Source organism: Dermacentor albipictus, chromosome 1, assembly GCF_038994185.2.
Source record: "Dermacentor albipictus isolate Rhodes 1998 colony chromosome 1, USDA_Dalb.pri_finalv2, whole genome shotgun sequence".
NCBI lineage: Eukaryota > Metazoa > Arthropoda > Arachnida > Ixodida > Ixodidae > Dermacentor > Dermacentor albipictus.
The window spans coordinates 398,960,184-398,972,625 of record NC_091821.1 but is presented as its reverse complement, the minus strand read 5'-3'; the positions used below and the strand labels follow the sequence as shown (position 1 = coordinate 398,972,625).

The 12,442-nt window shown below is 46.0% G+C and overlaps 1 protein-coding gene across 2 annotated transcripts; it reads right to left on the bottom strand.

Moving 5' to 3' along the window:
- Positions 1 to 1,383: 1,383 nt before the first annotated feature.
- On the bottom strand, positions 1,384 to 10,490 carry LOC135921301 (sulfotransferase 1C4-like). 2 transcript variants are annotated; one of them, XM_065455623.1, is made up of 4 exons: positions 10,380 to 10,490; positions 3,790 to 4,065; positions 2,384 to 3,032; positions 1,384 to 1,569 (listed from the first exon to the last, which is right to left on the bottom strand). In XM_065455623.1, the coding sequence occupies exons 1-3, from the start codon at positions 10,395 to 10,397 to the stop codon at positions 2,421 to 2,423; spliced, it is 906 nt and encodes a 301-aa protein (XP_065311695.1). In that variant the 5' UTR covers positions 10,398 to 10,490; the 3' UTR covers positions 1,384 to 1,569; positions 2,384 to 2,420. The 2 variants fall into 2 exon arrangements, with proteins under 2 accessions (XP_065311695.1, XP_065311694.1); XM_065455622.1 differs by lacking the exon at positions 1,384 to 1,569 and having other exon boundaries at positions 2,264 to 3,032.
- Positions 10,491 to 12,442: the final 1,952 nt, after the last annotated feature.

Genomic DNA, 12,442 nt, shown 5'->3' with positions numbered 1-12,442 from the left:
ATAGGAATGGGAAGCTGCAGCTTCTGCAGATTGAGTTCGTCCATTGCGTTGCGGCGCCATCGTACAGCATGTTTTGGACATATATACAGAGGCGCCGCGAAGTCGCATTCGAACATCGCGCGCGCGCGACCGCCATTTTTAATTTTTTCTTTCCTCCCATGGTACCACACAGCAGCGGCACACGGGCTGCTGTGCGCCCCCAAACGGATCATAGGCTCATCCGATTGGTCTGTTTGGCCGGGAACTCACGTTCCTTCTCTCCTGGCGGCTAGAGCCTATACCGAGGGTGCGGGGAGAAGCTCTTGGAGGCCGGAACAGTTCTCCCGGTCATCCCTTTTTGCAGGCCGGCCTGGCCGAAAGTCCTCTAGCCGACGTGGGTGCGCACCTATTCGCTGCTCACTTTCACGTGCGCGGTCGTACTGAGCTGGGTAGCACTCGAGCAAAAGGAACATTGCCCTGGTAGCACGGTTGTTGGGAGCCATCCTCCCTTATTAGCGGAGCGCCAGCGTTCCCTAAATTATAATACTAGTGTGTCACCCTTGAATTGCAGGAACTGATGAGGCTCATGCGCACCGCGGGGATAGGGTGCAGCACCTACACAGTGCCAAGGTATGGTCATCCAATAAACGCCTTCCTTGTACTCTCGTCATTCTCCCCTGCGGCGCTCTGTGTCGCTCCCAGTGGAGACCGAACGAACGTCCGCCCTGAGCAAACGCACGCGGCTGAACTGACCATTCCCCTGACGGCACGGATCCTCGGCCCCGAGCGGTGGTCTAGGTTGCTCCCAGTGAAGCACCGCGTGATAGCATTTCCCTGTTCAAGAGTGCTGTTCAAGAGCGCAATCCTCCGACCGCACGTATATCTCCGGCGCGACATGTTGATTTGCATAAAAGTTCTGTGTGCTCACTCTCGAGCATGCAGTCGCCAGTATTGTGTGTCCACCGCCATGGCACGCCGCGTAGCTCCACATGCCAGTGCATTATCAGTTTGCTGCAGGGTATAGGCCACCACAAGTTTCGTTGAACGAACAACGCGACGTGCAGAAAAGAACACGAGCGAATTCGCCTATAGGTCCGACTGGCACCAGCTCCCGGGTCGTTCTCCACTGCACCCGACAGGACGTTGGCACGCGTGAGGACAGCTGGTTACTAGAACTATACTTCCCGTGCTGCCGGTCCAACCCCGTGGATCTATAGCTTGTCTTCCAGAAGCGAACCATGGGCACCGACATTGCCCGTCAGTAGAGCGAATACAACATTTAAGCCTTGCCAAAAGTTATTGTGCTAAGTTTTCTTATTGAAATTATCAGTCAGGAGTGTGCAAATGAGTGCCTTCTATTCGCCGCATTGTGCCGTCGCGAACATATTATTGATGACCTTGATGTGCGTCCAGCGTACCTGCTAGATTTAATTGTTATCGGTGAATTGATCATAACAAATCGGGTTCTCAAAAACATGACAAAGACGTGGCAATGACATCAGAGACAAGAGAGAGTCGTCGTGGTCGGTCCCCAGTCCTGGTGTTGAGTCCACTTGTCTCGACCGGTTACGTTTCGATGTGCGTCGCCAGCTGTGGCCATAGTACCAGGAACAACAGTTGGTCGTGTGAAAATGAAAACGGTGGGTGAGGCTTAGTTGTGCAAACCACGTAAGCTTGAAAAATCGAAGCGTTGTAGCACAGCGATGCCCCGCATCATAAATGCGATCTGTTTACGAAACATATTCAATGCATGCAGTGTTCAAAATTTACACTAACTTTGTATTGGAAGTGAATTCCGTCGCGCAGTAGGGAAAACGGATTTCCATCTCTTCAGAGAGCCTTGTAAAAACAGCGGAAAGGCGGTGGCCCGAGAAAAACTATCCGAAGCATTCTACCATTTGAGAGACCTCTCAAATTACGGGTGCCGAAATTTCAAGGTAGAGCAGACGCCTTTTTACGCATGGAAGGGGTAATTCGAGTACTAATGCGTTCTATGAAGCTCGTCCTATAGTAATGCGACCAGTTAGAATAATCATACTAATAATGACTAAGGTGTCATGCGTTGGTATCGTATGGAGCGCTGATGTTTACAGAGCGGCTTTCCTGAACAACCTCCTCCAGCGTATGCCGTTAAAGTAGGCTATAGAACAATATATTTCCAGTAATATTACTTGCTCCTCTACTTTGTAAACCATGGGGACAAAGCTGGAACAGACTCCACGTTGCTTGGATATGCTGCAAACGTTATACGCTCTCCACAAGCTTCGCATCGCTCACTACAAAATAATGGTTAACAATTTATTGAAACACTAACCTGTGAAAAATCTATCTAAACTACCGATTGCCTGTCAAGGCAATTTTAGCATCCGCCCACCTCTACTTAAAAAAAAAATATATAACCTACGCATGCACAGCTGTCGCAAAAGCCCACACGACAGCAGTCAGTCGAAGACGCCCATCCCTTTCCAGAGCAAGTTCATGGGCGTGTCGACAGTCCTCTGGAAGAACCTGTTGTTCATGCGGCGCGACTGCTCGCCCGTGAAGAAGTTCTTCCACTGGCCAATGACGCCCTCCCGAACGAAGAACTTCCTCTTGGGCAAGACGGAGGCGTATTCGCGCGCCTTGAGCTTCATGAAGAGGATGTTGGTCAGGCGCAGCAGGGACTGCAGCTTGTTCTGGTCCTGGATGAAGTCGTTGGCGACGCCGCCCAGGAACTTGGCGATGATCTGCACGTGCTCCTTGGGCTCCTTCTTCATGGTCTCGAAGACGAGGAACAGTATGTTGGGCTCGTTCTTGTAGCTCCACCAGGGCAGCAGGTGATCGAAGTAGTCGTTGTACTCCATCTCGCCGCGGATGAAGCACTCGAAGACGTCCTCGAACGTCCCGTTCTGGAACTGATAGTCCTCTGGGTACGCCTTCATGATGTGGTAGATGGACACGCAACAGTCTTTGACGTTGCGGGCGATGTAGATGTACTTGGCTGAAGGGTTGTAGGCGATGCCATTGAACGGTAGGTGAGTCTTGATGATCCGTGGAGCCCGGTATGAGTCGACCTACAGGATAAAGTAGGACCTAATGACAGACTGTGCGGTACACCTTATTCAATCAATGTGTTTTCCATACTGCAGTGTACTTCCACTGGTCAATCCGAACAGACTGAAAAGAAACAGCGAAACAGCTGGGGCAATACTGACCAGCTACTCCTCGTTCCTTATTCTCCTGCATCTCTTCGCGTGGTATACGACTATGGCGTCACACGTATACGCTTTGCAGGTATTTGTTGGCTTCGTGAATGCGCTAATCCTGTTCTCTGGGATTAAACACATGACGGGCAGTGTGAAACGACATTTACATAATTGCTATCAGCTATCGTAATTGTGTCATTTGCTTAAAAGTATTGCCTTATCGGACCTTTCCAACTCGTCGGTCAGCGTATTAATGTCACTGGCAATGATTTTAAAATGACGATTTCCATCATATACTTAAAAATAAGAATGTCATTTCCTATCCTTTTGATATGTAAGTAACGTTATTGTAAGCGCTATCAATAAAAGATTCCAGCAGAGTGCTGCTTTGTGCTTTCTCGAGACAAGTGCGCCGTCGTAGCATCGTGCTTTAAACATCCTTTTTTACTTTGAAGCGCTACGTTGACGCCTATTGTCTCAGATGATTCCCTCATCATGCTTGACCGCTCATGTCTTACTTTCACTGAGCTGTCCTCTGTGCGTAGCGCGTTCGAGATAAACTCCGGCACTGACCGGTCGTCGGAACTGAGCATACATACGATATGCGGCGTCCACGCACACACACCTGGTTCCCTTCCGCCTCGAGGTAGCAGACCTCCCTGGTGAGCGACTCGGCGATCTTCCCGAGGTGGCCGTTGTTGAGCAGCAGGTGGACGATCTGCACGACCCAGGAGCTGCCGCAGCCGGGATACGAGTCGATCACGATGTCCGTGGCCAGCGGGTCGAAGTTGAGCGAGAAGACGATGCTGTCCTGCGTCAGCGCGGGCGACAGCCGGATGCCCTCCACGTACACGAACTTGGGCTTCTTGGTCACTTGCGAGAAGCCCAGTCGGTTGCCGGACTGCGACACGAAACGGAGCAATTGAAAACACGTACACAGAAACATTGCCGACTTTCGGCGATGAATTTTCAGGGGATAGTCTGCGATTGTGCCGATAACAACGCCATAACATGGTACAGTAGTTCGACTTTCGTCTGAACGTGACTCGCACAACCAAGATTCACGCCATAAAGTTGCGATCTTCGTTTCCACATTCATGCTTTGTCCGCAGACAGAGTATCGAAGTGTGTTTTCTTTTTTTTTTCGATTTCGCTTAACTCTTTCAGTGGAAATAAGGAAGCGTCGATATATCATTATTTTTGTTAGTCTATAGTCTATCATTATTAGCAGCAGAATGCGTAATCTCTGGCGTTCCACAAATGACCACAACGCTAGCAGGAATAATTCACAGCACCTTTGTAAAATTTTGTAGAGCAAAGCAAGAACATGGTGATTAATGAATGCAATATTTTACGGGTAGTACAGGTTAAGCGTGGGGTATGCGACTCTAACCGAGCTTATTCTTTTTAGACAGAGCATGTATCGAAGTGCATTATTTTTTGCGACAATTGCGGGCAATAAGGTGGTGGAGTACGTGAGTCCGGAAATGGTAATTGCGCCCGTAATACGCAAGCTACGAAGCTGACATAGAAAATACGACGTGTGTGCAACGAAAAAACATAGCGCAATTTATGAATTATTGGGATTTTCTTGTAGTTGTAGTTGTAGATGCCTTTGTACTTGGCTGTCAAGGTAAACTACTAAAAATTTCGTCTCGTTAAACTTTCGCAATGGAGAGCTGTTACAATTTAAAGATTCGGTGTTCGTTAATCTGGTGTTTCTCGCAGCGAAGACTATAGGTTACTTTTAGCTATGTTTGCTTAAGACAATTAGAGTCAAGCCAGCTCGACAGTTTTTGCAGAACATCATTCCCGCTTCTGTAAAGTTCTGTTTCCGTTTCGGCAGTTTAAGAAAGTATTAGTATCGGCTGCATATAAGATGCAGTCCTCTGAGAGATATAGTCGGGTAAATCGTTGATATATGCCAGAAAAAAGGAAAGGGCCTGATATGGATACCTGGAGTATTCCACTGTTAGTATTTACTCGTGAAGACGCCCCATGTTATTATCCGCCACATACTGCTTACGTTTTCTCAAGCATTTGCAAATGAGGCTTAAGGGTGCGCTCCAAATACCATGCTTCTCAAACATTTTCAACAATATATTGTGATTAGCAAGGTCAAAAGCCTTAGTTAGGTCCATGAAATTACTTATAGTTAATAACATTATTTCAATGGTTGCTTTTGTTTTTTCCACGATGGTAATTATATAGCAGAATCTCTGTCGACTTTCCTCTTGTATATCCGTACTCCTCTTTTGCGTAAGTTTTCTGTATTACGAAGAACTTCTAAACCAGCTAGCAGTACTTCCTCAAAAAATTTGGAGAACGCAGACAATATGGATGTTGGACGGTAATTCGACATATCCATCTTATCTCCTTTTTTAAACACTGGTACATCCTTGGAAATATTAGGTTGCGGCGGAAACGTGCCTGTAAGGAACATCTCGTCAATGATATTCGACAAGGGGCTACATATGCAAATCGAGCAATGTTTTAGCAAGGACACAGAAACGGAGTCTAAACTAGTTGATGAAGTATTTTAAGGAGAGATTACGTTATTGACTTCCTGTGGAGCAGTAAGTTGAAGGAAGAAAGAACTAGGACTGTTCGTTAATAATGCGGTGTCTGAATGCGAATAAGCATTGCTTGTAGTCAGAGTAGATGTCATTGTTGCAAAGTAACTCAGGCACGTACCCAGGATTTTTTTTCGGGGGGGGCCCACCACCTCCATCATCATCATCATCATCATCATCATCATCATCATCATCATCATCACCACCACCACCCTTTTATATGCCCACTCCAGGACGAAGGCCTCTCCCTGCGATCTCCAATTACCCCTGTCCTGCGCCAACCGATTCCATCTAGCGCCCGCGAATTTCCTAATTTCATCGCTCCACCTAGTGTTTTGTCGTCCTCGATTGCGTTTCCCTTCTCTTGGTACCCATTTTGTAACCCTTATGGTCCAACGGTTATCTAACCGGCGCTATACATGACCTGCCCAGCTACATTTTTTCCTCTTGATGTCAATTAGAATATCGTCTATACCCGTTCGCTCTCTGATCCAAACCACTCTCTTTCTCTCTTAACGTTATGCCTAGCAATCTTCGTTCTATCGCTCTTTGCTTGGTCCTTAACTTGTTCTCAAGTCTCTGCCCCATATGCACTGGCAAAATGCACTGGGAAATGCACTGGCAAATGCATTGGCACTGGACATATTGCACTGGCAAAATGCACTGATTGCACACCTTACTTTTCAATAATAATGGTAAGCTTCAGGTCAGGAGCTGGCAATGTCTGCCGTATGCGATCCAACCTATTTTTATTCTTCTGTGAATTTCCTTCTCGTGATCAGGGTTCCCTCTGATAACTGACCTAGGTAAACGTACTCCTTAAAAGTCTCTAGTGGCCGACTGGCCATCCTGATCTCTTGTTCCTTTGCCCGGCTAATTATCATTATCTTCATCTTCTGCATAATAATATTCAACCCCACTCTTACACTCTCTCTGTTAAGGTCTCCAATCATTTTTTGTAACTCGTCTGCATTGTTGTTGAATAGAACAATGTCATCGGCAAACCAAAGGTTGCTGAGATATTTGCCGTCGATCTTTACTCCTAAGCCTTCCCAGTTTAATAGCTTGAATTCTTCTAAGCACGTAGAAAATAGCTTTGGAGAAATTGTGTCTCCCTGTCTGACCCCTTTCTCTATAGGTATCTCCCTGCTTTTCTTGTGTAGAATTAAGGTAGCTGTAGATCGATATTCTAACGCGAAAGACGAGTCAGTAAGACGAGAAACTATTTACAGATTATATTTACAACGGTTGATGCGCTGACCGGTTAGATTCACAGCGCGAGCCCAGTTCGTTCTTCCTCCTCTTATCTGGAATGATGGCGCCCACGTGCCTCGTTCAAACAAACAAATACCTCACGCATGTAGCAATATTTTCCAAGCTTTTCACGTAAGCGTTCTGTACTCCTTGATTACGTAGTGCCTCTACGATTGCTGGTATCTCTGCTGAATCAAATGCATTTTCGTAATCTATATAAGCCACATAGAGAGGCTTATTGTACTCTGCAGATTTCGCGATAACCTGATTGATGACATGGATGTGATCCATTGTAAAGTATCTCTTCCTGAAGCCAGTCTGTTCCCTTGGTTGACAAAATCCAGTGTCAATTTTATTCTATTGGAGATTATAAATATTTTACATTATACTGGGAGCAAGTTATTGGTCTCATAATTGTTCAATTCTATAACGTCTCCTTTTTTTGTGAACTAGTATAATGTCTGCATTCTTCCAGTTTTCTGGGACCCTTGCAGTCGATAGACACTTCGTATAAAGAGCCGCCAGTTTTCCAAGCATTATGTCTCCTCCATCTTTGATTAAATCGACTGTTATCCCACCTTATCCTCCCGCTCTTCATCGTTTCATGTCTTGCAGGGCCCTTCTGACCTCATCGCTAGTTACAGGAGAGTTTCTGTATCCTGTTCATTACTGTTTCTATGTGAACTATCGTGACTCCTCTGGGGACTGTATACGGGTCAGCTTAGAATTTTTCCGCTGCTTTTGCTGTATCTTCGAGATTGCTGATGATATTATCCTTCTTATTTTTTAGTGCATACATCATGGTTTGTCCTATGCCAAGTTTCTTTTTTACTGATTTCAGGCTGCATTCATTTTTTACGGCTTCTTCAGTCTTTGTCATGTTATAGTTTCGAATATCAGTTATTTTCGCCTTGTTGATCAGTTTTGACAGTTCCGCGAATTGCGTAACGCTGTGTGGCCGCCAGTCCCATACAACCGCGTAGAGCTCAGGACTCTGCGATTCTAGACGTACTGCGCTCACCGCGAAAGGTTAGAAAAACACCCACATAAGCACAGCAGAGAAGTGGCTACGTGAGGCGGTTCGACCGATAACTGTATAGAAGCGTCATTCAAAACAATTGCTCTCCACTACCGGCGGCGTTTTTTCTCTACTTCCTTTTTAAATAAAAAGATGTTGATCCATAAACATTCTCATAAACATCGGTTAACTTTTTTATTATTCGCTTTTGCTTGCAGTTTGGTTGTTGCCTTGGCTCTCTCCCTTAGTAGATCGCTTAATTTCTCAACTCCTTGCGATTTTTGTTTCCAGTTGCCAATTTTGCAGGAAAAGTGCTATACAGTTAGGGAAAAACAGACGAGGTAACGGGCGACAGTCATCTTGCTTATGGGTTTAAGGGTTATTGCAGGGTTCCATGATGGACGCTCTTTCACATTATTTTATTTCCCAGCTTATCTAACCCATATCACGTCTGTATGGTTCCGGACATCTGCCAGCGTCGCGGCGAGCCGTAACTCAAGGAAATAATGAAGCAAACGGATACGTTAAACGAAATTGGCGTTTTCTCCAGCCGCAACTCGTTCCATGAGAGTGCAGGCCAGCTGAGTAACAGCCGCATCCCTCTCCTGGTCCCAGGATCAGCCTAAACAAAGAAGGCTGAACTAACAAAAGCAACAGCTATGTGCGTGGCGGTTGAATAGATGGTGACAACTGAACGCATCTCGCGTTAATCACGCGGGTGCGGAATCTACGAGAAAACTGTCCTTCACATTACAAGAGATGGCGATAACTACCGCCATCTAAAAGGAGTGAAAAAGGCAGCATAATGCTGACCGATGATCAGCTGCGAAGTCTCAACATTGACCTGGCGGCGCTTTAGGAATGTGTGAGGAGTGGTGGCGTGGGTGGGGAGGGGGGGGGGGGGGGTATGCCATTTTATTTCGGGGGGGGCCCGGGCCCCCCCGGGCCCCCCCCTGGGTACGTGCCTGCAAACTGTTGAATTTTTGAACAATTAAACTGTAAAAATGTTTACACGCTTAAGGGTGTTTTCTTGTCGCACTAGCTGCCTAACACCCTTACGGTTAGGGCCTTACGAAAATTTATAGAGGCTCACAATGGAGCTCTAACTAGACGTGCGATTACAAAAGACGTAGTTGAAAACTATGTAATCATTCTAACAGTCTTGGGCGCACAAAAATATCCGTCACGACAGCCATATCTCTTCCTGTGGAATTCTCTTGTCGGATATTTCTCCGAACCCAAGGCAATCATAATGATCTACGTCTTTTGTCATCGCACGTCTAGTTAGAGCTCCATTGTCGGCTTCTACAAGCTTTTGTAAGGCCCTAACGGTAAGCGTGCTACCAGTGCGACAAGAAAAGTCCTAAATGTGTGCAAACGTGCCATTTACAGAGATACCGCCTATGCTGTTTCTATTGCGCGTGTTTAGGGGAGCATTTATAACTTCCCATGTTGTTTTGCAGTCACCATGCGCCAGCTTAATTCTTGTGCCAAAATAATTTCGCTTCAAAATTTTAACGAGGTTTTCGAGCTTTTTCTTATATGTCCTATACTTGTTCTCTAAACTAACGTTGTGTGGCTTTCGCTCTAGTTTCTTAAACATGTTGTCTTTGCGATCTATTGGCCTCAGAATGCCGGTTGTTCGCCAAGGTCCGCGCCTCACGTTTCTGTTAGTAACTTTTGAAACACTTTCACATAATTTCCTGCGTCCACCAAATATTTCGAAGAACTGCTCATATTTAGTATCGGTTGTCACAGCTAAGTACACAGGGTGCCAATTTTCTTTTATTAGGACATCAAGAATAATATATTTCTATACAATACGAGTCTGCGAAGGACTTGACTTACTACTGGGTGGGAGTTTTGCGAAAACAGGAACGTGCTCTGTTGTGTTTTATATGCCAACAATCGAACTAAAGCACGGCCGGTGCGCCCACGAACAGTCCAAAAGCAAGTTTAGATTTGTTGTCTGTTATCTGCGTTTCGCTGTCAGCCAAAATTTTCTTCAACGACTCTTACAAGTTGCTTACACCCACGTAAACGCCTGACACCACTCACACACACGCGCACAAAAAAAAAAAGGGAGCGATTATAAATACCCAGGAAACGCGTGTGTTGGATCCATGCGATACGTTTTGCCTAATTATTTGCTTTCTCTTCTGGCTACCCTGGCTCGTAATTATAAAGAGCAGCGAACGCGTGCAACATTATCAATGACCGAAACTGCTATGCCGGGAGTCACCCGTAACGTCAGTGTCACCGTCTGTGCACGTAAGAAGAAATCCGCGTCCGAGTAACCATTACATGGCCCGCACCCTCGCGAAATAACTCAAGGGATTGGATGCAAATTGAATCAGTCAACTGACTCACCATCGGCAAGCAACCCATCGTGGTTTTCCTCAGCTGCGCTCAACGGTCCGAACAAGATCGCTGGAAGCGGTGGCTCGCGCTTCACGAGGCCTCAAACTTCTTCTTCTACCCTCGAGAATAAGACAGGCGCGGTTATACACCACTCGCTCATCATATTGATCCACGACGGTGGCTTCCCAAAGTATAGCTCTGCTTTCTTGAAAACTGGATCAGATTTTCTTTTCTTTTTTTTTCTCGTCTTTATTTATATATATATTTTTTTAGTCTGAGATAAGGAGATAGGTCGGCCAAAAAACTTTGTCTCTGGTCTGCTGCTGTGCACGCACAGGAGGGAAGACTGGGAAAGAAAAGAAAATAGAGAGTGGAGAGAGAGCACTTTAGGAAGTAATGCATGGTATTCAATAATATCTCAACAGAGTTTCACTAAAGGCGATGGAGATCAATAAAACACAACACTACATATATGATGATTTTTGTAGGGTATACGGAAGACGACTATAGTGTACAGTGCACAACATGTCACAATGCAGTGGCGCCTGTCAAGTGATTCCATGGACTGGATATGAAGCCACTATCTCTCAAAAATGTCAAGAGCTATACTGTCCGCGGTGCACCTTTGAGTTTTGTTCCTATATGTCACCAAGATTTTCCTCTTCGAATAACAACTGTCGTCCGAGACAATGTGGCAGTAAGTTTCTGGCATTTTGTTCTATAGTAAGGGCACACGAGCGACGTGTACACACTTCCAACCGTTTATTTATGAACCGTGAAAAGAACTTGACTTCGCTCAATTGTGTTCAAATGCCTCGCTCAATTACGACGGACACCTGAACTATATCAAAGTTGAACAGGTTGGCGAGTGTGTCCCCACTCGATTTGCTTGCTGCGCAAAAGAAACTTAACCACACGGGAGTAGAATGCACTCAGGACATGTACGTCTGTCCTGTGTGTTTCGGCGCCTATTCTATGTGCTTCCATCTCGTTCGCTTACGTCCTATTTGTGTTGCAAGCAAAAAAAAAAAAATTGCGCTGTTGGTCCCTTCGATGTGCTTGCTTTCAGGAAGTCAACGATAGTTTGTGTATGCAGCGTCGAGAGCAGTCCGCAACTTGAATTTGCAGAGACGGCAGAAGTGGTAGAAGTGGCTGCAGTATGGGTTTCCGAACGGTCTGCCTCCAAATACTCTTCGTTTTTCCTTATTTTGCCCTTTTATTCGTGCGGGCAGCTGTGGCTTCCCTTTCACGAGACGGTCGCGAGCCTGTTTCTCTTTCTCTCTGTGTGGTGTTTGTATGGTTCCTTGATTAATAATAAGTACCGACTGAAATACTGAGATGCTTCTAGCTTCCGGGATATGGTTAGAACTGATGTATTCAGCATGACATGGCCGATGATCAATTAGTTGGCACGCTCCTTGGCTTGCTCCACAACGTGCATGAAAAAATAGTTGCGCGGAAAGCGTAAGATGAATGGAGATTCATGTAACCGAAAATTAACATGGTATAACCGAGCAAACCAACACCAGAGGTTGGCTGTTTTATGCGAAGCATACTATAGCCGCACAACCACGCTCTTCCTTGCTGCGCCGCGCGCGGCCGCCTAGCTACCATATGACGTCATAACAGCTGCAAAAGCGGAGGCTCAACTCGTGCGCTCGCTTGCGGCCGCGTAGCTACATAGCCGGGTCTCAGCTCGTGCGCTCGCCTGCATGAGTTGTTTCTTCGTCTAGCCGAACCAAATATAGCCAAGCAACAGCAGTTCACCAGGCTAAACAGTGGTTCAACAACTAAAATGAAGGCTAGTATGCTTCGCATCCTGGGCTTAACCATAGCTAAGCCACAGCCATTTTTTTTAAGTTCTTGCTATTTGTAGTAGCTGCCGATTTTCTCTTTCCGCAGCATGCTGCGTGAACCACTCGTCCAAACCTGATCGTACGTGTTCTTATGGTTGTTGTTGTTGTTGTTGTTTCCCATCACGTATGTGGCTCCTACCCACTATGGGGGATTGGCCAAGAAATGGATGGATTATTCCAATATATAATGACTGAGGCTGCCAAATATTTATAGAC

Excerpts from the sequence above, each read along its gene's own strand:
- LOC135921301 (XM_065455623.1), bottom strand. Across the intron at positions 3,033-3,789 it reads TCGAGGCGGAAGGGAACCAG|GTCGACTCATACCGGGCTCC; the intron begins GTGTGTGTGCGT and ends TTTATCCTGTAG.